General features: G+C 43.8%; 1 protein-coding gene and 1 long non-coding RNA gene across 4 annotated transcripts in view; one reads left to right on the top strand and one right to left on the bottom strand.

The window, feature by feature from the left end:
• PAPPA (pappalysin 1) overlaps positions 1-24,333 on the bottom strand; it is a 253,779-nt gene that overhangs the window by 213,584 nt on the left and 15,862 nt on the right. For all 3 annotated transcript variants that reach the window (XR_008475800.2, XR_008475799.2, XM_002743252.6), the window contains exon 2: positions 3,887-4,949. Coding sequence is in view for 1 of the 3 variants with exons in the window: in XM_002743252.6 (XP_002743298.3) it covers positions 3,887-4,949 (1,063 nt within the window). In the remaining 2 variants the exon portion in view is untranslated. The remainder of the gene's footprint in view (positions 1-3,886; positions 4,950-24,333) is intronic.
• LOC118152728 (uncharacterized) lies at positions 4,123-21,822 on the top strand. The gene is made up of 3 exons (XR_004741533.3): positions 4,123-4,520; positions 5,907-6,003; positions 18,570-21,822. It is a non-coding gene; the product is annotated as an uncharacterized LOC118152728 (long non-coding RNA).

The raw sequence follows: 24,333 nt of genomic DNA, 5'->3' as shown, positions 1-24,333 counted from the left end.
TTCCTCTTGCCCCTACAGGCCAAGGGGGGAAATGGCTCTCCATGGTTTCCAGCCTCGTAGTATAGTGCGAGGTCGTGCTGGTTGTCCTCAGTCCTGCCTACAACATTGTAAACAGCTTCTTCTTGCAAATAGCCCCTCCTTCAACTCTCCTTAATTATTCTGTTTGAATGTGCCATCTGTTTCCTGCTAGGACCCTGACTGACGCAGTCTGCATCTTTACCTCTCAACAGGCCGTCTGTTCTCAAATGCCTACTCAAATCGTGCTTCCTCCGCTGCTTTGCCTTGTTGCCCTAGTCAAATCAATCTCCGCTCTTTAGGTCTCCGGTCCTACTGTGTGTCTGTAAATTTAAAAATCAGAGTTTCTTGTGTTTCCATATGACTTTCCCACTAAAGTGGAAGCCCCTCAATGGTGAGGAACGTGTCCAACTCATTGCAACACCCCCAGTGAAAAGCAGAAATGCTGATGGGATAGACATGCCCAATAAATGCCTGTTAAAGAGAAGATAAACAGTCAGTATCTGGCTTTGTCTCAACATGGAATAAGGTATTTTTGTGCAGTGCTCACCACCAAGACCACAAGGCCACCTTCTCCACCAGCCCTGTAATTCCAGCGACGGCCTCATCACACATGGTTATCAGTACTGACTTGCATGCCTCTGGTGATGAGAAGCTCACTCACCCATCTAACTGGAGATGATATCATCTATTACTCAGCTCAAAGCTGCCGCCTCTAATTGCAACACTCGAGTCCCAGCCATGGCTTAGAAACCATATAGAATAATTCTGCGACTTTCCCACCAGAAAGGCCTCCAGAGCTTGAAATGTTTGTGTCATGACCATGTAACCATGACCCTCCCTCCCTCCTTTCCTCCCTTTTTTGTTTAAATTCACAAAGCAAAATAATTTATCTGCAACCTTCCACAGGTTTCTGTCTGCACACAGCAGAGGTGATTTGGTCAGAACCCAGAAAGCTCCAGGCTCATCACGAGATGACACGTGGCCTGGTGGGCCTCATGCAGGGCACATAGCTTTCCCAGCCAGCAAACAAACAAGTCCTGGTCACAGCGGTCATAGCTGGCACATGGTCACTCACAGACACTCTGGGCACGCATTCCCGTGACTTAGAAAAGGGAAGGCCTTTGGAACCTGACAGTGTTGTCTGCTGATTGTGAGGTATCTGGAACCTGGGGCCTCATGGCCCCTCCACACCAGCATGGTGTTCTGCAAAGGCCAGCTACTCTTCATCCTGTCTCAATGCTACATAGTTTTTTTCCCCCGAAACTTTAGTAGAGCCACTCTTCCTGTCACTTGTCTTTTAATTCTGCCTCTTATTGTTCCTTAGATTAAATCATATCCTCAGCCAGGCACGGTGGCTCAAGCCTGTAATATCAGCACTTTGGGAGGCCGAGGCGGGCGGATCATGAGGTCAAGAGATTGAGACCATCCTGGCCAACATGGTGAAACCCCGTCTCTACTAAAATAAAAAAATTAGCTGCACATGATGGCATGTGCCTGTAGTCCCAGCTACTTGGGAGGCTGAGGCAGGAGAATTGCTTGAACCTGGGAGGCAGAGGTTGCAGTGAGCTGAGATTGTGCCACTGCACTCCAGCCTGGCGCCTGGTGACAGAGTGAGACTCTGTCTCAAAAACAAACAAACACAAAACATATCCTCCTTCCATGGGAGCTTTGGACCTAGTAGTCTTAGGTTTGAATCCAAGCTATTGATTTATTAGCAGAGTGATCTTAGGTAAGTCCCTTCATCTTTTTGAATCTTAAATTTTCACAGCAAAACAGGGTACAGACCTTCCAGACACTTGGTAGGTGCTGCATAAATGTTTGTTGCATGAATGAATGAATGAACAAATAAATGGATGTACAAATAGATGGATGACTTCCAATCATGCCCATTCTACCCACATCCACTCTGAGCAGGCACAGAGGTACCTCTTGGGAGTTTAGTTTAGTGACGCACACTGAGCACAGACTTGCACTTGTGATTTAGCCTAATGATTTTCTTGACCCATGAACTTAGCTAAGTCACTTCACTCTGAGTTTCCTCTATTTCCCATCAGTCAAATGTGAATGTTAACCTCTGTGCTGACTCCCTTGCCAAGTTCTGGAAAGGCCCAAGTGAGAGCAGAGATGACAATGCACTATGACCTGGAAGAGACTGGTCACACATCAAGGCTTCTCACATGGGCTGCTCATGTCTTGGAGCCAAGGTGAGAGTCCAGGGGCCCTCCTGGTGCCAGGAAGCAGAGCTGAGGTGCTTTCTGACTTTCTGCCAGGCAGGGCATTCTCCTGCTGGCATCCTCATTCCTTTGCACATAGGTATTCTGTTCATACACGGGAGGCCCTTGCTCTTTTGAGAGAGACATAAAGAGTCAGCAGAAAACCTGCAGAGGTCGGCAAATGTGCCCGAGCCATCAGCAAGTCCAGGGTCCTGTGTGTTGGACAGAATAGAAAAGTTCAGTGTGAATCTGGGAAAAACAGATTTAATACATGTTACCAGTGAGTTCACCTTTGGGTTCTCCTTTGGGATTATCGGTTATGGTGGATAGCAATGGTAGAGGCTAACTGAAGCGTTAGACCTAAGGTCCCCTTTTCTATCCTCTTTGAACAGTAGATGTGAGAAGTTTTCTCTGCCTGGAGTGGCCTCCTTTCTTCCTCCACCCAATCTCTGATGTCAAAATGACACCTATTCTTTTTTCAAGTAAATTTTATTGTATATCTTTAAGGTAGACATGATGTTGTGGGATACATATAGATAGCAAACAGTGTACTGTAGAGAAGCAAATGAACATATCCATCATCTTAAGTCACCCATTTTCTTTTGTTATTTTGTGCCAAAAGCAGCTAAAATCAGGTTAGTTAGCATGAATCCCAAGTACAGTTCAACTTGATTTCCTACAATCCTCATGCTATACATTAGCCCCCTAGACTTGTTCTATGACACCGATTGCATTGTTTCTTTTGTTCATTTAATCTCTAGATTTGTTCTACCATCCTGCAAATTAGAGCTATTCTTGAAGACCTAGCTCAAATGTCACCTCTCTCAAGAGGGCTTCCCTGATATAGTCAAGCTGCAAGTCAACTTTTTCTCTTTAATCACCTAAGGCACTCCGTGAACAGCACACTACCTTTCATTAGACAAGTAATGACAAACATACTATTGAGAATTAATGGTGTGTCTCCTCTCTATCAATCCTCAGGGCAACTTGACATAATAGGTGCCATGATTTTCCCCATTTTACAAAAGAAGAAACAGCTTCTAAGAAGTTGCAAAATGAGGAAGTCACAGAGAGCTAAGACCATGGGGCCAGGTTGTGTGTCCCTATGTGGCCCCAGATCTTGGGCCCGCACACCAGAACTTTCTGTGATGATTAAAGGTTTCATATTGTTTTGTCAGTATGGTAGCCACTAGACCCACGTGGCTAGAGTACTTGAAATGTGGCTAATGCAGCTCAGGAACTGGATTTTGAGTTTTATTTAACTTTGACTGATTGAAATTTAAGTAGGCACACGTTGCTAGGAACTACCATATTGGACTGTGCGACTGTCGCCAACTCTATGTCATACAATACAACAGCTATTTGTACTCAGTTCGTATCACCCAATTTAAACTCTGAGCTCTTTGAGAAGACAAAACTCTCAGGCTTCCTTCATAGCTCCTGGTAGACACTCAATGAATATTTTTGTAATACACTGTGTTTGCCTATGGTCTCCATGATGACCCTCGTGAGTAAAAGACTTGCCTCAATCATGAAGTTGCTGGGTGAACCAGAAAATCCGTGTATCACCCATGGACCTCAGAGGCCTTATCTTTAATATGGAGGACAGCAAGTTCAGCTTTCAACTGGGCATCTTTAGCCCAGTAAGGCCTTACCTGTGCGGAGAGTCGGGGTCAAAGCAAGTCTGAGTGACATCGGTGATTTCGGGGTCACAGCACTCTCCGCCATCAAAGTTGAACCGTTCATAGTTGCAGTCCATGTCACACACCCCATTCTGCTGCTTCTTCAGGAAGGCGGGGTGGCGCAGGCGGCGGCAATCCCCGCCATCGTGGCCGGTCAGCGTGTGGTTGCACTCGGGGTCACAGTTCTCATCCCCGATCTTGCTGACGTCACAGTTGGCCAGGATGAGGCGGTGGCGCAGGGAGGAGTTGCTCACCTCCAGCACCTCCAGCTCCCAGGTGATGTTGTAGTGTCTGAAGGTCTCGACCAGCTGCTGGTGCTGGAAGTCCACCTGCTCGCGGGTCACCATCGGGTTCTCATGATTGTCATTGTAGAGGTTGACCACGCGGTAGCGCACCACCTTGGGCTGGCGGAAGCTCGGGAGTTGATTGTAACTGGTGATGACCTCTGCGTTGTCACACAATGTCTGTCCACACAGAGGAGGCTCCAAACTCGTGTCCAGCAAAAAGCCATGGGCATTGCTGAATTCCACTTTGGGGCGGCTGCTCTCCTTCATGGGGGACCAGGAATGCTTCAGATTGTCCCAGTTCTCCTGGAGGAGGAGCTGAGGTAGAGCAGTGTGGGTGCCATGGGTTTCCATGTCGGACAGTATCTCCCGCTGAGTCCTGGCCACCTTCCACAGACTGAAGTGCTCGATGTAGCCCCGGTAGTTGTGATTCAGGGCATTGCCCCCCAGCATAAGCACTTTGCACTTCTGAGTCAGTGGGCTGAATATGCCACCCACTTGCTCCCCAGAGGTGGCCACCTGGGCACCATTCACATAGAGCTTCATGAACTGCCCGTCGTAGGTGGCAGCTAGGTATACCCACTGGCCTGGGAGGTAGCTGCGGTGGGCATTGATGGTGGTCACTTGCCGGGCCCGGTCTGTCTTCAAGGAGAAAAAGTAGCGTGGGTCTGTGTTGTCTTGGTCACTGACGGTGTGAATGCCCACGACCCATCCTCGGTCACGTGAGGTATAAGAACATTTGTCATACAGCCCTATGTGGCCCCAAAAAAGAAAGATGAATAAATAAAGGATGGAAAAGGAGCGGGGCGGAAGGGGGGGTTAAGTTATTTTTCTCTGATAGTATTTGTATCAGATTATCCTAGACTCATTGTTTTCCAACTGCTCTGTGGGATCCTAGCAGTTACTAACGGTGCCTCTGGGACCACCTCAAGGGTAAGGCAAGGGCTGGGGGATCTGAAAGGATGAGTAAGTTGGGTCTGGGCCATTCTCATCACAACTTTAACCTGTGAAGTTTAACTTTTTTTGGTTTTGAATATGGAGCATAGAAGAAAGACCTTTGTCTGAAGAAAGGGTACTTCGCCCAATGAAAATGCAACAACAGCAATAATAATAAAAATCCAAAAATCATCGGTTTTGCAAAGCTGTTAGATGAGGAAGAGAACTTGTAACTAACAGGGTATTTTAGGCTGGGAGTGGTGTCTCATGCCTGTAATCCCAGCACTTCGAGAGGCCAAGGTGGGTGGATCACCTGAGGTCAGGAGTTCAAGAGCAGCCTGGCCAACATGGTGAAATCTTGTCTCTACTAAAAACACCAAAAGTAGCCAGGCGTAGTGGCTGGTGCCTGTAATCCCAGCTACTGGCTGAGGTTGGAAAATTGCTTGAGCCCAGGAGGTGGAGGTTGTAGTAAGCAGAGATCATGCCGTTGCATTCCAGCCTGGGCAACAAGAGCGAAACTCTGTCTCAAAAAAAAAGAAAAGAAGGTATTTTAAGTGTAAGATAATACACAACATGAAAGGAGAAACAGAGGGAAATGATAATGAACAGAAGATGCTCATTCAGAAGGGGGGTCCCTACCATAGTTACCAGAACTTTGAGTGTCCATCTGCCATTAGCAGTCATTCAATGATCAGTGGCATTAAATTGTCAGGCAAGTTGGGGTATAAAAACGAGGGACAGGACTGAAAATCTGGAACTTTATTCTCTAACAGGAATCTTGCCATTTATCCTCAAAGAAAGAAAATACACTTCAGAGCTAAACTGAAAAGGTTTTCAAAGATCATCATCTCCAAACCTTTCATTTGACAGGTAAGAGAGCTGATACCAGAGAATGGACGACATTTGTCAAGTCAGAGTCATTGACATTTCTCCTGTGTCCTGATTTAGCTAGCTTTTTACTGATGCCTATATATAGAAGCATCAGATATATATATATACACATACATACATATATATATATACACACACACATACATACATATATATATACACACATACATATATATATATATATATATATAGTGCCTTCTCAACATAAAAACATGTTGGGTATGCCTACATAATAGTTAATAATAATGAGCAAAATCTCCCAAGCCTCTATGGCAGGCCAGGCATTGTGCTAAGGTCTGTATATGCATCAACTTAATCCATGTAATATCCCTAAGGTAGTGACATTACATTTCTCATTTAACTGATGAGAATATGGAAATTAAAGGAGATGGAGGGACAGGTTCCAGGTCAACTGCTTGGTAAGTGGATCCCAGATCCATCAGACCCTTGGATTCACTGTCCTGGGCACTCATTCTATAGCAACTCCCCCTGCCTCACCAAAGTCATCAGGCATCTGGACCACGCCACCTACCTAGAGCATGTCACAAATTTGAGTTCGATAGCTGAGGAAGTGCCAAGCCAAGCATCTCTATAGTTACTCTGGGAACCCCAGAAAGTAGGTTAGTGGATTCTCTCTGGATCTAATTCTCTTTATGCTCACCAACTCCCATTTCCTAGCCCTTCTGGAATATACCCAGTGTCCTTGGCACAGACAAAGCTGTTGGATGGGGAAGAGGACTTTCTAATTAAGAGTGTATTTTAAATGTCAGATGATGTATGAGGCCAGGTGGGAGAAGAAAGGGAGGCAGAGGAGAGTGAATAAAAGATGCTCATTTAGAAGGACAGCGTCTACTCTCAGCTGGAGAATTGTTGCGGTCACCATAACTCTGGGAGTGCACCTGCCATTAGTGCTCATCAAATGAGTATGGAGAGCTTCCAGCAAAATCAATAGAGGAGGCCCACACAGTCTTCACTCCTTTGTGGGCAATGGAAGCTTAGAATTGGTGTAAATCTCTTTGTTAGCAGCTGACATGGCCAGCAGTCTTCGTCCAGCATCTATGCCAACTGACACCTCACCTCCCACTTCCTGCTCAACAGTTTTTCAGGAAATGGCCAGAGCCTCCTTACAAAGTTGTCCTGCTCTTACCATCAGGCAATCTTAGTGGAGCTCCAAGTGTCTGCTCTGGGCCCTGATTCTCTATCTGGTAAAGGAGAGGATTAAGTGAAGGTTCGTGTCACATACTAGGTCCAAGTCTAACTTACTTTATTCTAGATTTCCCAATGACTAACACACAAGGTACCTCTTCCTAGAAGTTCTTCCTGACTGCCCTGTGAATAGTGATTATTCTCTTCTTTGAACTCTTTTTACTTTCAGAAAACTCAACACGTGCTCTTTGGTTTTCAAGGTGCCTGTGTTCTCACCATTATCCCCTCTCTGCTAAACTGTATTCTTCTTGAGAGCAATGGTTGTGTCTGTGTCATCCCAGCAACCTGTCCAGCACCTTGCTACAGCGGGCATGGGAATGATTCTAAATACAGCAGTAGACGAGAAAAGATAGGCATTTTAAGGACAAACAGAATTAAAGGCATTAATTTATGTCTCTGTAACTAAAGTACAGGGAGAATCAGAGGATAAAATGTATTCTTGGTAAAGTAGAAAGATCAGGATCTTTGGACTCAGGGTAATTTACTTTGAATCTTGACAACAGCAATTACTAGTTGTACATCTGGGGCAAAATCACTTCACCTCTAAGCTTTAACTCCTTCATCTGTACCTCTCTTTAAATATATTATCACACTTAAGACATAGTAAATATGACATCTTCTGCATACAATGGCTGTCCAAACAAGAGTTCATTGTTGGCTGGGCGTGGTGGTTCCCGCCTGTAATCCCAGCACTTTGGGAGGCCCAGGCGGGTGGATCACGAGGTCAAGAGATCAAGACCATCCTGGTCAACATGGTGAAACCCTATCTCTACTAAAAATACAAAAAATTAGCTGGGCATGGTGGCATGTGCCTGTAGTCCCAGCTACTCGGGAGGCTGAGGCAGGAGAATTGCCTGAACCCAGGAGGCAGAGGTTGCGGTGAGCTGAGATCGCGCCATTGCACTCCAGCCTGGGTAACAAGAGCGAAACTCCCTCTCAAAAAAAAAAGAGTTCATTGTTAAGATGCTGAAGGGTTCAGAAGCAATGTAGAGGATGAAAAGGAGGGAGGAAATGATGGGAAACAAAATACAAAGGCCAGAAAGACAGAGTACCCTGAAGACATCTTGCCTGATATATCAAGAAGGAAGGCTCAAAGAAGCCCAGATCCTTCTCAAACCCACTGGCAAACTGTTCTTAGAAATCACAGATCCCATCGACTTAGATGATATCAGGAGACAGCAGATTAAAAGCTGCCTCCCCACTGACTCCTTCAGAAGCCTAAGATTCAACTCTAGATTTGAAGTGAGTTGCCCCAGATCTATCTGTTGCTGCCCATTATGGGAAACAGTGAGAGCAGAGCTTCCTGGAGCCACGCCATTCATGCCCTTCACCACCTCTTAGCTCATCTTCTCTCTCTCTCGCTTGCAGCTAACCCTATTCCTCATGAAAAGAAAATGAAGGGTCTTCTAACGAGAAAATTAAAATCTGAAGCAAGATCCTTTTTCCCTCTCTCTCTGCAGGTTTTTATTTTGCCAGGGGTTCCCAGTCCCTGGTGTTCCTGTTGCCTTTGGAAGGCAGCTAGTCTGGTTAGCAAGGTAAAATGTTTATATATCTGTAGGGTGCTCTCAGTTCAGAAACTTGATGGGGCTTGGGACCTGGGCTCAGGTCACCCCAGTTTGCAGTTGAGAGAAGGGGGAAGAAGTGAGAAAAGGCAGATTCTGCAGAAGAGCTAAGAAATAAGGGGTGGTTTAGCCATAGGGGGCAGAGAGGAAAGGCAAAGAGAGGGTTTTCAGTGGAACCAAAAGGAAACACATTATGGGAAATGCGAACCTTGAAGTAGTGGCTCCAGAAATTCAGAGGGAAATATTCACCTGGAGTGTAAGTAGCGAAAGAAAATCACCGAGCTTCAGTAAGGTTGGGGAAGTATGGTGGCAATGGGGTTTCATTTCTATATGAAAATAACTGAATCAACAGTAGTCTTATTTTAGGGTCTGGAAGGGAAGCTGTACCACCAGCTCAGACCAAGAAATTTGGCACCGGAGAGTCAGGCTTGACTTCCCAGATAACCTTGCCTGGGACAAGTCATACCACCTCCTTCATGTTGCGGACCCTCATTTCCCTTCTCTGTAAAAGGAGGGGTCTGCCTAAAAATGATCCCTTGCTAGAATTTAAGAGCTCTTTTGTTCACTGTTAGAATGGTTCCTTGTAAGTAAAAGGTGTTCAAAAATATGTGTTGATTTGAATTAGATGCCTTACATCATTCCCAATTCTTTCATGCTTAGATTCTGTCTCCTCTGAGGATCTCTATACAGGACACAGAATGCCGTTCTCTGGAGTACACAAAAGAATCCCCACATCTCCACACTGCCCCTCCCCACAGTTCTCCGTAAAGATAGAGGCATAGTACAAAAAGAATTGGCGCGAGTTTATCTGAAGTCAGCACCATCTGTGTGGGACTAGAGGATGATCCCAAGAGATACAGTCCCATGTGGCAAGATGGAAGGCCACACGCAATTCTGCACATGATCTACCTATAATTAGCATAAGTCTGTCTCAATGCTATAAGCACATAGAACTAGACAATGAAAGCATGCAAGAGCTTCTTTATAGAAGTGTGTCTGGGCACACTGCACAGAAGGAGAGGTTGAGGGCCAGCAGGACAGGAGCCTGCCCTGGTCCTCCTGTTAAGGCACCATCCCTGGAACGCTGGCCAGCTGACCTTTCTAATGCACACCATCTTCCTGCAGCTAGGCTTGATGTGAGAAGGGTTCCATGCCCCCCAGAAGCTTGATATCTATTTCTTTTCATTGCCTCTTTTTCTTCTCATCTATCCATTCAATCTCATGCAGAAAGAAGAACATCCACAAGGGAGAAAAGCTCAAAGGCATAGAGTCTCTCAGAACCTTGGTTATGGCTGTATAGAATCCTCTGGGCATTAGGGGTATTCTCTAAAGATCATTGCCTTAGATACTACCCCAAGGCAAATCTGTCTGATGACCCCATGCCACCCAGGCATCAACAAATATTCCTCTTTAGGACAGAGAGGAGTATTAATATCTGTGCTTTCCACATATGTGGCTGTTTGCTTCATTTATAAATGCCCAACATCTAACCTGAAGACTGGTATGTTGTAGGTGCTCTGTAGAGTTTGGTTTTGAAAGTTAAAAATAAAGAAAGAGAGGCCAGGCATGGTGGCTCATGTCTATAATCCCAGCACTTTGGGAGGCCGAGGTGGGTGGAACACAAGGTCAGAAGTTTGTGACTAGCCTGGCCAAGACAGTGAAACCCTGTCTCTACTAAAAATACAAAAGTTAACCAGGAGTGGTGGCAGGTGCCTGTAATCCCAGCTACTTAGGTGGCTGAGGCAGGAGAATCACTTGAACTCAGGGGGCAGATGTTGCAGTGAGCCGAGATCACACCACTGTATTCCAGCCTGGGCAGCAGAGTTAGACTCCATCTCATAAAAAAGAAAAGAAAAAAAGAAAGAAAGGGAGCAGGGGGATACTTCCTTATTTCTGCCTTCTCCATAAGAGTATGTCACCCTTTATTGAGAACTTACTATCATTTACTCAACATTAATTACCTTTTCTAATCTTCACAACAAATCTATCAGCATTGTTCACTCTTCAGAGTAAACTGAGGCTCAGGATAGGGAAATGGTTGCCCAAAACAACACAGCTCAGAATCCAGGTCTATAGAATTCCCACACCCAGACTCTTAGTCATGGTCACTACATTAAATGCCAAAGGCCAAATATTTTGTTGTAGGCTATTTAAAGGTATGCCCCCCTCTAGAAATAGTTCTGTAAGTTCTACAGCACCAACACAAGCAAGGTGAATAGAATTGAAAAGCTGGGGCCAGGCGCGGTGGCTCACGCCTATAATCCCAGCACTCTGGCAGGCCGAGGCGGTTGGATCACTAGGTCAAGAGATCGAGACCATCCTGGTCAACATGGTGAAACCTCGTCTCTACTAAAAATACAAAAAAAATTAGCTGGGCATGGTGGCACAGCCTGTAGTCCCAGCTGCTCAGAAGGCTGAGGTAGGAGAATTGCTTGAACCCAGGAGGCGGAGGTTGTGGTGAGCTGAGAGATTGTGCCATTGCACTCCAGCCTGGGTCATAAGAGTGAAACCCGTCTCAAAAAAAAAAAAGAGTTGAAAAGCTGTTATCTTTATCATTCTTCTGTCTGGGCCTAAAAACATTAACTAAGAATCGATGGTTCTTTATTACCAAAGAGTAATCTATTCCACTAGGCTCATCCTATTTTGCTAGAACTCAAAGTTTGCCCTGGCCTGGCTGTCCAGGTGCCTTCTTGAGCTTGCCCTTCAGCATCTGGACTTCCATTACCAGCCTGCTTGCCTGATGGCTTCTGACCCAGGTTTCCTCTAACTTCCAGTGTCTAAACTAATCTTTCTTTCCAAGCTTGCTGCCACACTCTTGGCTGCCTCCCATTTTCCTTTTCATTGTGATGGACTAAATTGTGTTCCACCAAATTTCACAGGTTAAAGATGTAAACCCCAGTACCTTGGAATTTAACTGCATTTGGAGATAGAATCTTTAAAAAGATAATTAAATCAAAGTGAGGTGATAAGGGAGATCCTAATCCAATTTGACTGGTGTCCTTATAAGAGGAGTAAATTAGGACACAAGTCGTACAGAGAAAAGACCATGTGAAGATACAAGGAAAAGACGGCCATCTACAAACCAGAGAGAGAGAGAGAGAGACAAGTCTCAGAAGAAAGAAACCCGCCTGACACTTTGATCTTGGACTTTTGATCTCCAGAATTTTAAGAAAGTAAATTTCTTCTGTTTAATCCAGCCAAGCTGGAGTCCTTTGTTATGACTGCCCTAACAAAACATCATTCAACAAGTTTTCTAAGCTCTCCCACTGAAATTTTTCTAAAATCTCTTCTATCTCCTAATGCCTATTCCCAGTTCAGAATTTGTCTCTTGTTACAATGCAATATCTCAATTTACTCAGTTGCTGTTTTGAGTAGAGCAAGGTGTATTAGAAAGATAGCAAAATCGGTGGTGTGGTCACCACAAAGAGGAAACACTCCTCACTGGGAAGGGGGGCTTCTGAATTTCGGAATCACCTGCTGTGTATCGGGCATGCGGGCAGCAACTTCCTAGTGAAGATGTCTCCTAGAATTCTGACAGCAACCTGCTACAATAGGCACTATTTACAGATCAGAAAATGGGAGAGTCAGAGAAGTGAGGTCCCTGTCTGAGGTCCCACAGCACTAAAGGGTAGGAAGAACTGGAATTCGAGTCTCCTGATTTCAAATTAGAAAGCTTCTCCACAGCTGAGGGGGACTCCAGCTATGCTTTCTTCCTGTAGTCCTGCCTAGAATGTTTTCCTGTGGAGCTTTAAGTCAACATAAAATTATCTCTGATAACATTTGACTTTCTGTCATCACTGCCTAGGGGGGATAATTAGCAAATGATGACAATTTATATGCAGTTTGTCTTCTCTCATTGGGAGAGTAGATACAGAAGGAGAAAAAAACTCTACCAGGACATTTCTGCTGTGAAAAAGTAGTCTTTTAAAATAATGAATGATAATAATAACAAACACTTTCTGAAAGCCTCTATGTAGCAATCTGTTTACTAAGCACAGACTAAGTGGGATTTATTAGTATTCCTTTGACAGATAAGGAAACTGAGATGTAGAGAGGTTAATTGATTTTCCCTCCAAGGATCGCAGCAAGGGATTGGGAAAATCACATTTCTAACTCTTCTCTCTCTCATTCCCGAGCCAAAGCTCCACCCCAAGATGCTTTCCTTCAATGGGAATGGCTCTCAATTCACCATGAAGGCTCTAATGTCTAAGTCTGCCATGCTGTGCTGTAGTCCCTGGGTGAATAACTCCCCATTCTGGACTTCCTCGCCTCCTTTCCTTAGAATATGGGAGTGTTAGATCACATGGTCACAGAGGTCCCTTCCATCCACATTCTGTGACTCCAAGATCCCAGTGACTCCAGGTCTCCCAGCCTGGGTTCCTCCTGTGGGAGATGTAAGGTCATTGCAGGGCAGGGTAAAAGGCAGTTTCAGGCCCTTCAATTAAAGGATGCCCACTAGCTGTGGGACATCTGCCAAGAGAATACAAGCAGAGGTGAGAGGATGAGGGGATGAAAGGGGGAATTTAGGTCAACAATCTGGTTTCTTTCATGAGGCTAAAAAAATTAAAAGCTAAAGGTTGGAGCTGGTCCCTTTTCTGTTTTGTTTTGTTTTGCTTTCCCTTCCATGATTTAATCGCTAGTATCAAAGCCACAGAGGAATGCTTGAGAGAGCAATCCTATGGAAAGCTTTTATCTGTCCAGAGGAGAGTGATTAAAACAGACAGATTTGGGTTAAGTATACCCATGGTCCCCACACTTGGTTCAGTCGGGGGGAGACCCACCAAAATGACCTAGAGGACTCAGCACCATCAGGCATTCAGAGGAAGGCTGGGATGTCACTGAGGAGGGTACCTGGGGGAACTGCTCCTCAGCATCCTCATCCCTCCAGGTCCACCCTGGATCAAAAGATTTGCCTTAGGCTCAGTGGAAGGAGGAGATTGAAAGGGAGACACACAGGACTGGAGGATTATACCAAGTTATACTGGGTTCTGGACATCTCTGTGTCTTGTACAAGAGAAGCAGTAGTATTGAAAGTAACCACATGGAACAATTTGCAAGGTCAGGGTTAGCTCAGATGTTTTTCATGTGTTGCCCATGCAAGTGTAGGAGGAGGACCAGAATTCCCTTTGCAGGAAAACATGGAGCCGTAGAATGAGCACCCTTGATGGCACCTGAATCTGCTCTCCTGCATTCTTTTTCCTTGTCAGGAACTGTTATCTGAAAACCCCCTGACTACTACATGGGTCTGCTCACCCTTTTTTACTAGCTGTGTGACATCAGACAAGTTAATTCACCTCTCTGAACCTTAATTTTCCCACATGAACTCTAGGATGAAGAATCTTGTCCTGTAATACTTTGCAGGTGTCTTCTGAGAGAGAAAAGAGATAAACGTATGCATATTTCCTTGTAAACTATGTAAGGCTATCCAGATGTGAGGTTAGCTTGAGAGTAGTATGCCTGAGGGTTCCTGAAACCCATAAGTTTTAATAATACACAGACTTATGTAATGCATGTGGGATGGCAACGTGCTCTTGAGGGCTCAAGATGCACCTGTAATTCCCTCTGGCTCTTACGTCTCCAGCCTTCCTTCTTTGCTCACGTGTAAGCAGTCTGCATGGACGTAGAAAGGTCAGGGGATTACAGGCCAGTAAATCTGAGTTCAAAGCTGGCTCTGCCATTTACTAGCTATGGATGAGAAAATCAGAGCACTCTTCCCAGTATTTGTCTTCCCATCTGTAAAATGGGGATGATGCATCTTCCTCTGGCAGTTGTAGTGGGGGAACTAATGAGAATATGAACATGACAGCACTTGGCACATGGCGACTGGCAACAAAACAAGTGTTACAACACACGGACAGTGGCGTGAGTCTGATCTGCGTATCTCAGCTCCACTCCCTGTTAGCTAGCTGTGTAGCCTTGGGCAAAATCTCTTCACCTCCTTGATAGTTTCCTCATATGTAAACTGGTCATAACAAGTACTTAACAAATAGTACCATTCAAGGATTTAGTAAGAGAACCCAAGTGCTAATTTGCATACACTTTAAAAAATGTATATTAATAACAAATATCTTTCCAACCGGGCATAGAGGTTCACACCTGTAATCCCTGCACTTTGGGAGGCTGAGGCGGGTGGATCACAAGAGGTCAGGAGTTCAAGACCAGCCTGGTCAACATGATGAAACCCCATCTCTACTAAAAATATAAAAAATTAGCCGGGCATGGTGGCAGGTGTCTGTAATCCCAGCTACTCAGGAGGTTAAGTCAGGAGAATCGCTTGAACCCGGGAGGTGGAGGTTACACTGAGCTGAGATCGTGCCACTACACTCTAGCCTGGGCAACAAGAGCGAAACTCCATCTCAAACAAACACGAATAATAAATATCTCTCCTCCTTTTTCAGAATTGGGATCATTTTGCGCTTTTTGTGCTGTGAAACACACACACAGAAAGTTTCCTTTCTGACACTGTTCTTTGAAATGAAGATGCATGTTTATTGCTCTTTTTTCACACATTGTTGATGATATCGATGCCTATCAAATTGGTGCTCATCAGCGTAAGAAAAGAAGTGAGGAGGACAAGAAAAAAGGACAAAGAAGAAAGAAGAGGTGGGGATGGGGTCAAAGAAGTACATTATTGTTTTGTTCATCCTTAAAAGCTGTGTAGCACAAACCAGGTCCTGGTGGACTGAGCAGGGCTGATGTTGGGGCTGTCTTGGAAGAAAGACCCTTCCTTTGGTCATTTTAATGACTTCAGAATCTACAAGCTCCTCCCTTCACTCACCCATCAAGCCTTGAAGACAATGATACCACTTTCCAGAAAATGGTCAAGGACCAATGCACCCTGCTGTCATATCCTTCATGGCAGCCCCAAGACTGGCCCTTCGCCATTCATTGAATTAGGCAGAGTCAGGGCTGGAAGTTCTCTTACTGATTATTGAATCAGCCCCTTTTATACCTAACCTCATACTAGAATCATCTGTACAGCATTTTAACAAATGACTGACTGCTCGTACTTCCAGGCCAGCACAATGATTGGCAAGTAGAAGGCACCCATGAAGTTGACGAAATGCTTATATGTATGCATGCGTTTAAGGGGAAATAAAGCAATGCATGTGAGGGTGTTTGCATGAGGGAAAGCACAGTGGACAGTCTGGTGGTGAAGATCACAATTTTAGGAGTGAATACAGCTGTTTTAAGTTCTGGCTCTGTGATGACCTTGAGGCAGCTCTGGTTGGAAGGAGGTAATAAGACACTGTTCATAAAACACTTATCAAAGAGCCTGGTGTGCAACAAGCACCTAAGAAATGGGCATCATGATGGATGTATGTGAGGGAAAAAAAACCAAATGTGCATGGGAAGTATCAGAGAAAAGAGACAGAATTGAAGAAGAAGGAGAGAACTGTGGCTAATAACCTCAGAAGTGTATTTTACATGTCCCTGCAAAACCACATGGACATGTCAATTTAATGTCACTATTAAAAATATTGGGGGTTCTTTCTGCTCGGTACTCCAGAAATTAAGACATTAATAGTCATTAATACTATTGGGGAAGTAAAGGAAGCTTCCCTGATACGGTAACTTTCTCCCAGTTTTGCTATAATCAGACCTTGGCTCATCTTGTCAACTCCATTTTTATCTCCCTTTGCTTGTGTATGTGTTCATGCACATACGTTTAAAGTTTAAAAGAATATATCACATATTGCCTAGCATAATGGTGGTGCTTAGTAGGTGCTTAACAGATTCTAATTGAATGAATGAGCTACATCTAGTTATGTGGATACTATAGCATTCTATCCACAAGTTCACAGGCTAACAGGAGAGAGGGACATTTATCTTTCCAAGCTGGGGGATGAGATAGATTTTCAAATATCAAATATAGAGCAGAGATTACAACAAGTCATAATCTTGGTCTGAGCTATTCTTGCCTTACTTGGTAAAATGAACATCCTATTATGCACCATAAAGGGTATGAAAAAGCATATAGTTGGTGCTAAATCCATCATCATCACCATTATTGGAAAACTCTTCTAATCAGCCCATGGTCCAGAAGTTTCATCCCTCCTTGATACAGCCTGTGAAGGATCACCAGATTCATCTTCCTAAAATCCTACTTTTCACTACTACCCCAGACAGACAAACCTCTTTCTCTGATGCTCTCAGAATAAAGACCAACCTCAACGTTGCATTTCAGAAATTGGTCTCAACCTATCTCTGAATGTGTAAACAGACTCTGGTAAGATTTCCTCACTTTGGCCCACACTGTTTCCTACAGGTAGAAATGTCCCCCCATTATCTCTGTTCTTTCTCTTTTCTGATCTTCAAGACCAATGACCGTATTATTTCTTCCAGCAGACCTTCAGTCTTTATGAGTCTCCATCATCAGTATGTAAGTATTGATGAGCACCTGCTATCTGGCACAGATGTAGTTGGTCATTGACCCAGGCATCTTTGTGCACCCGCCACAGGACACTTGAGTTGTTTCTTGATAGTTCACACAGGTAGTTGTTGAGGCACAGCCTCTCTCTTCTCCTAAGTCTTTTTGAGGTCCTCATACTGTTTTTGGTTGTTTAGTTGTTGTTCTAATATTTTTTCATGGCAATGATCACATTGATAATATGATTCATTTCTGAGGTCACCCTCCAATGGTTCTCTCCCCCACTAGAATGTAAGCCTCATCAGAGCAGAGAGTACATGTGTGTCACTACCCTGTATCACTATGTAGAGCTTGTATCACTATATAGAGCCCTCTGTATAGTTGCCAGGACGTAAGTCCTCAATAAATATTTGTGGAATGGATAAAAAATAAAATATTTTTGTGCCCAAGGCTATAAGGAATCCTGCTTCGGGTGGGTTTTTAGGTTTTAGACTATCTTTATACTGTACCACATATGTATTCATTATGGAATGGCTAAATTGAGTTAATTAAGTATGCATTACCTCATATGCTTATCAGAGTTTTTGTGGTGAGAACACTTAAAATCTATTCTCTTAGCAATTTTCAAGTGTGCGACATTAACTATGTCATCATGTTGAAAATAGATCTCTTGAACTGATTCCTGCTGTCTAACTAAAATTGTGTATCTAGTTTCCAAACACTCCTCTTGGTACTGGAGGGAGCCCTGATTTAGAGGCAGGAAGGGGATTCCTTGTTATATCATATGAGCCCTTTCAACTTCCTGGCCTTCGATTTTTCCATCTATATAATGGGAGGTTGGCGTCCGTGGTCATTAGGCTTGGATGTATAAATAGTGAAAGAAGTAGCAGGGAGTTAGGAAAACACAACTTAGCTGTGTGTTGGCAAGAGTGAGCTATGTGACTTTAGGCAAGTCACACTCTCTCTCAGGTGTCCATTTCCTCATTTGTGAAAGAAGATGACCGTGGTAAAAAATAAATTCTAGCAGTCTTCTTGAAAATGCAGAGAAAAACATTTCTACGTGGAGCGTAGTAAGACACGAACTTGTGCTTTATTTGCCACTATTCATCTTGGGCAAATTTCTTTTCACCCATGGTCACTTCATGACTTTCATGGACTCCTTCTTCCATAAATAAATAAGTAAATAATATATATATGCTTCATGATTGCATTGTTATGAACGTAAATGTAATTGAGAGGCTGGATTCCTTATTATAGATGTATTATTATTATATTATTTTTTCTTCTCATTCTACAAGAAATTAAACCACTTTTGTAGTTTAACGAAAGTACTGTAGACCTCAGGCATTGTGCCAACTATGTCTAACAGATGAGTCATCAGCCTTGTTTTCATCTTTGTACCTCAGTTCCTCATCTGCGGAAGAGCACTGGGAGGAGGAGGCACTGAGCACCTGTAGCCAATCTAAGGAGCCAAGAGAAATGGGGAAGATTCCCACATGGGCAAGTCAAATGACGTAAATTTCCTACCTAATGCAGGCCTACAGCAAGTTATATACAAACACAGCCCAGACAGTGTGGGCTGAGCTCTAAAGACAAAGCTCCTCTTTCGGATGAGCCTGCCATCAATTCATCCTGGCCCACACAGCCTAGGGTGAGCCTTTCCAGAGAGAGATGGCAAACGGAGATAAGAAAGGGACAAGGCCAGACAGGCATATCGCCACCTTGCAGGGCTGGTGTCCTCCAGAATTACCCTTCTAGGCAGGGAGAGCAATGACAGCTGATGCTTACCAAGTGATTACTGCATGCTAGGTATCGTGTGAACCTCTTTGCATAGATAACTTAGGTAACTCTCACAATAATGCAAGCAGGGAAATATTATTATTGTCGCCATTTAACAGATGAGAAAACTGAGGCTCAGAGAGTCCAAATAACTCACCTAAGCCTAAGTAACCTGTTGGAAAGTGACAAAGATGGAGTTGAACCCCAGGCAATCAGACTCCAGAATTCACATTTAACTTCTATTTTTTCTGCTTAGCCAGGAGAAAGCTGACTACTCCGGGACAGGAGGCTGCTTTTAATGATACATAAAGACTAATAAAGCGAGTTCTGAAGTACTCGTCCAAGCAAACAGAGCTCAGCAGAAGGAATGCTTGATTCTGACAAGAAGATGCAGGGAAGTTTTCCTGGATGAGTCTCAAAAGAGCTAAGACTTGCATGAGGTACAGGATTTGGGAAGGAGAAGCTGGGCAAAGACTTTCTAGCACAAGGTGAAGCATAAGCAATGGCAAGAGCTGTGAAGTCCACCTAAATGTAACTCTCGAGATGAGAAAGACATCCGCTTTTGATGGGATTGAGGGTGCACAGAGTAACAGAGGGAAGTGAAGTGGCAATGGCTGTCTGAGACTAGATCACAAAGGGTTGTGAACAACATGCCAACAGATCTAAAGTTTCTTCCATAGAAAAGAATGAATCTTTGGTGTTTTTTGAGGCAGTCCATGGGAGTGGGTAGGGATCATTAGCTGGGGATTATGGTGTTCCTTTTGATAGTCACAGAGCTAACAGAGCCAGGCCTAAAGTGTTAGGACTCCCGTCCAGTGCTCATGTGGCAACCTGGAGCACAATTTCAAAGACAGAGGTCGATACACTACTAAGTTTCTATTGTTTTGACATCTGTTAGAAAATCATAAATTATAAATAACTCAACGCAAAAATGCTTTAAGCTCTAAATAAATAGTATTTAGATGCTGTTTGGGACTTCAGAATTTTAATTTTGTTCCACTAGGTAGAGGATGATTAGCTCAGCCTTGATCCTGGTCTCTAGCTGACCTTGAGCAAGTATCATCTACCTTCTGCCCCTTGGTTTCCTCATGTATTCAACTGAAGGAGGATGAAGAGTTGGGCTTCAGATCACTTTATTTCCCTGAGAGTCTATCTCATGCCTATAATCCCAGCACTTTGGGAGGCCGAGGCGGGTGGATCATGAGGTCAACAGATCGAGACCATCCTGGTCGAAATGGTGAAACCCCGTCTCTACTAAAGATACAAAAAATTAGCTGGGCCTGGTGGCGCGTGCCTGTAATCCCAGCTACTCGGGAGGCTGAGGCAGGAGAATTGCCTGAACCCAGGAGGCGGAAGTTGCTGTGAGCCGAGATTGCGCCGTTGCACTCCAGCCTGGGTAACAAGAGCGAAACTCCGTCTCAAAAAAAAAAAAAAAAAAACTCCTTGAAAGAGATTTTACCTCCTTTGTCTTCATATCCTCAGTGATTACCTTGAGACCTGATAAATGGTAGACTCTGTAAAATATTGTGGAATTCATGGTACAAAATAAGTTTTCAACTCAAGACTCTAGTGGGGGCACTTTATGTCAAAAATTTAGAAGTGGTGAGCATTTTTTTAAATAAGAAAGGCATAAAACAAGCAGATCAGTAACCCAGACAGGTTAGTATTTCCTCTTTGGCTGTAAAAGATGCTGAGGAACTGAAAGATAATGAAAAAGAGAAGACTGATGAGGAGGAGGCCAAGAACACTGTAAGGTCAAGGGGTAAAACAAATGTTCAAAAGTATAAAGGAAGAAATATGTGTTTTAGGAGCATCAGGTAATTCAGTTTAATCAGAAGAATCCATGTACGTCAGTGGCTCTCAACCAGTAGATTTTGCCCGCAGGGAAAATTTGGCAACGTCCGCAGACATTGTGATCATCACAACTGGGGAGGAGGGTACAGCTACTGCATCTAGTACATTTTGACCAGGGATGCTGCCAAACTCAACAACAAGGAATCATGCATTCTGAAAATGTTAACAGTGCTGAGGTTGAGAATCCGTGGTGGAAAGAACGAGGGAAAGTTAAGGTAGGAAACAATGTTAAGGGAGGAAGGTGAATGTGAGGCTACAGAATCCAGACCCAATCTAGAGAGGTTTATGGTAGAGGGGTTAGAACATGCACTCTGAAGAATGCTCCTACCACTGACTTGTATGGACCTTGGGAAATTCACTTAACATTCCTCCTCTCTCATCTGGAAAACTGAGGTCATAATAGTACCTGCTTTAGAGGGTCATGGTGAGGATTAAAGAGTTAATGTACGCAAAATTTTTAGAACAGTGCCTGACACATATTCTACGTTAAATATATTAGCTGTTACGCACAGGTTATAGGGAGCTACAGTAGACACAAGTTCAGAGAGCAGCCATACAGGCTCCTCAGTCGCTGACAACCTTAGAAAAGGGCTTAGAGCTGCATGATTATCATGTGACTATTATATCCACCCAATTAATAATCCTGCAATCAGCTTCTGCTTCAGATGACACTGCAGGCGGATGTGTTTGGGTTTGTCTTGCTGTCTGCAAGGAACTCCCTGTCTGGGCTTTGTCTCCTAGATAGCCACAATGCCCAGACCAGCATCCGACTGCCTCTCCTGTTCAGGCACCCCATGGTTTTAACGAATAAGGAGAAGGAGATAAAGAAAGTCAGACATGAGGACAGATGGAAAGACGGAAAGGCAGGAAGCCTTCTGTGAAAGCTTCTGCCTGTGATACACACTGTTCACAGGGGTTCCAATGAAAGATGCAGGGGCATGTTTCAGAGGTTTGTTTGAGCTACTGATACTGTTCTTTGGGAACCCTTGTTTGTAAACAGATATTTCTGCTAATACTAGGCTTTGTAAGGGTGGACAGAGTCAGGGGGAGGGGTGGGAGTAGGGGTTGGAGAAAAAGGCAGGTTGTGTCCTAGAGCCTTAGACCATGTGTTTGCTGTTGAGAATACAAAGACCTCGCTGTATAAAATGAAAATGCTTGTTTTCCAAGGCGAGTGGGAATATGATAGGTACATGTCGAAATGCTTTAGAAACTGAAACAACCCCATGCCACGACGGCATTCTGCTACATTATACATCCAGGGGCATACACAAAACATGAAGGCTCCTCATCACGAAAAGAGGGCTTTGGGAGGTTGTGGGAAAAGAGAGTCCCAGGAGCTGAGTGACTGGCAGCTCCCTCCTCTGGTCTCACCTAAGCCTGCCCTTTCCCAAAGAGAGGCCTCCATTTCAGACTTTCTATTGGTTTTCCAGTACCTGCTAACCTAAGGGTAGAAACTGTTTAAAATATTACTGTTGATAAAAGAGTCTCTAGTAGCATAGTTCCAGACTCAGAGCACTACCAGGAATATTTATGATGATAGAACTATGCAGGCAGAATACTTTAACTTTTTCAAAGTAGTTTTCAACGAGTGTTTTTCACATTGTACTCTACGGAAGCACAAGGTTCACTGAAGACATCTCGGGTTTTTTTTTTTTTTTTTTAAGAACTTACGGCAGCATAAAAACAAGAACTGGAGCCTCCTAACTCTTTCTCCAGCCCTAGCACAAAGACTGGTAAATGGAAAATTACATGTATAAAAGAATAGAAGGATGGATGGACAGATGAATGGATAGATGAATAAGAAATGATTGAGGGGGTAGACTAATGGAAAGATGAATGGAAAAAAAGAAGGGAGGGAGGAAGGAAGAAAAGGAGGGAAGTGGGAGGGGGAGGGGAGGGGGAGGGAGGAGAGAAGAAAGGGAGAGAGAGAGAGTTGATAGATTCGTAATGGATGGAAGAGTAGATTGACGAAAGGGTCCATAGGTGGCTGGATTTGTGGATTCATGATCAAAGTCCATAGTGAATACTTATGCACAGGACCACTTCAGGCCATATTTGAAGTGAACTTGCCTATTTAAAGACTCAGAGAAACTCAGAAAGCAGCGTTTGAATAAACAAAGTTGTAGATTATATTTCTAAGAAATAAACTAATTCCTCCTCAAAGAAAAAAGGTCCGCATTCTATTTACTCCAACAAGGGTACAGATGAAGGAAAGTGCAATTGCTCAGTCTGATATGACAGCTCAACATCAACACCCTCATTTTCACAGATCCCCTACGGCGTTCATATTTTCGAGCTGGGACAAGCTTCAGGAAATGACCTCGTATGCTCCCTGTTTTTCAGCATGTAAGTCACCATTTGGGGGACATAGATCCCTTTAAGAAACTAAAAAGAACTTTGACTCCAGAAAAATGTGCACAACCTCACATTCTTATAGATGTCTTGGGGTTTACAAATCACGTTCTTCTGAATCCAAGTGCAAAACTCCCCTATTCTCTGCTGATCTAAAATAGCAGTGCTATTCTGGTGTTGCACTTGGTCTTGGTATTAGTAAAGAAATAAATGATAATTATATTAATCAAAACACTAAGTCATAACATCAGCAATCGATCCACACCATGATGCTGCTGAAACTGAGACTCCACTCTTGACCTCATGTAATCCATTCTTCACATAGTGGTCAGAGTGTTCTTTGGAAAACATAAACCAGATCCAGTAACTCCATTGTTTGAAGCCCCCTGATAACTTCCTGGCACATTAGATTAAAAAAAAAAAAGACTAGTATGCCATCCTCCTCCTCTTATAGTCTAGGGTACTGGTGAAGATTGCAGGGGGAACATGGGCGCATCCCTTACGATTCCACCTAGCTCTTAGCAGCTGTCTCTAACAAGGGGTTGGAGAGGCTGAGAGAGAGCCACAGGGAAAGGACTTAAAGCTAATATAGATGGTTTTCTGGTTCACTAGAAAGAAACAGAGGCAGAGAGATAGGAAAAGATGATAAGAATACATATTTCAGTAGGTAACTGGTCACCTCAGAGAGACCAGGGTGATATCTCCCAGTCAGTGCCACTCACAATGTGTCTGCCTTCTCTGTTAGGTCTTTCTAAGGCTCATGCTATTAATTCTCAAAGCACCTTTTCTTCACAGCACTAACTTTCAATCACCTTATCTTATTCCTCATTTGGAGCCATTTCTAATCTGTTCATTCATTTAACAATGTTTGTCCAGCACTTAATAACTTGATCATTATTGTGAGAAATAATAGGAATAATGCAAAGATGAAGACTAAAATGGTCTCTCCTCCAAAGAGCTTGGAGACAATCGGGGAGAAATAGACAGATAGCAGGGAAATCACAGTAGAGTGTGGTAAATGCGATGGTGGGGAAGATAAGGAGTTGTATTGGCTTGATTCAGATGGTGACGGATATGGAATTGTCCAATAATTTCCTAACACCCTACTCCTTAAAGATGCTCTGCTTAAGTATCTATAGCTGAGATATGAAACCAGATGTTGATTGCTGTCATCTGATTTGTGGC

This window comes from Callithrix jacchus, chromosome 1 (assembly GCF_049354715.1).
Source record: "Callithrix jacchus isolate 240 chromosome 1, calJac240_pri, whole genome shotgun sequence".
Lineage (NCBI taxonomy): Eukaryota > Metazoa > Chordata > Mammalia > Primates > Cebidae > Callithrix > Callithrix jacchus.
Note: the sequence above shows the minus strand (reverse complement) of the source record. Positions and strands in the feature narration are given on the sequence as shown.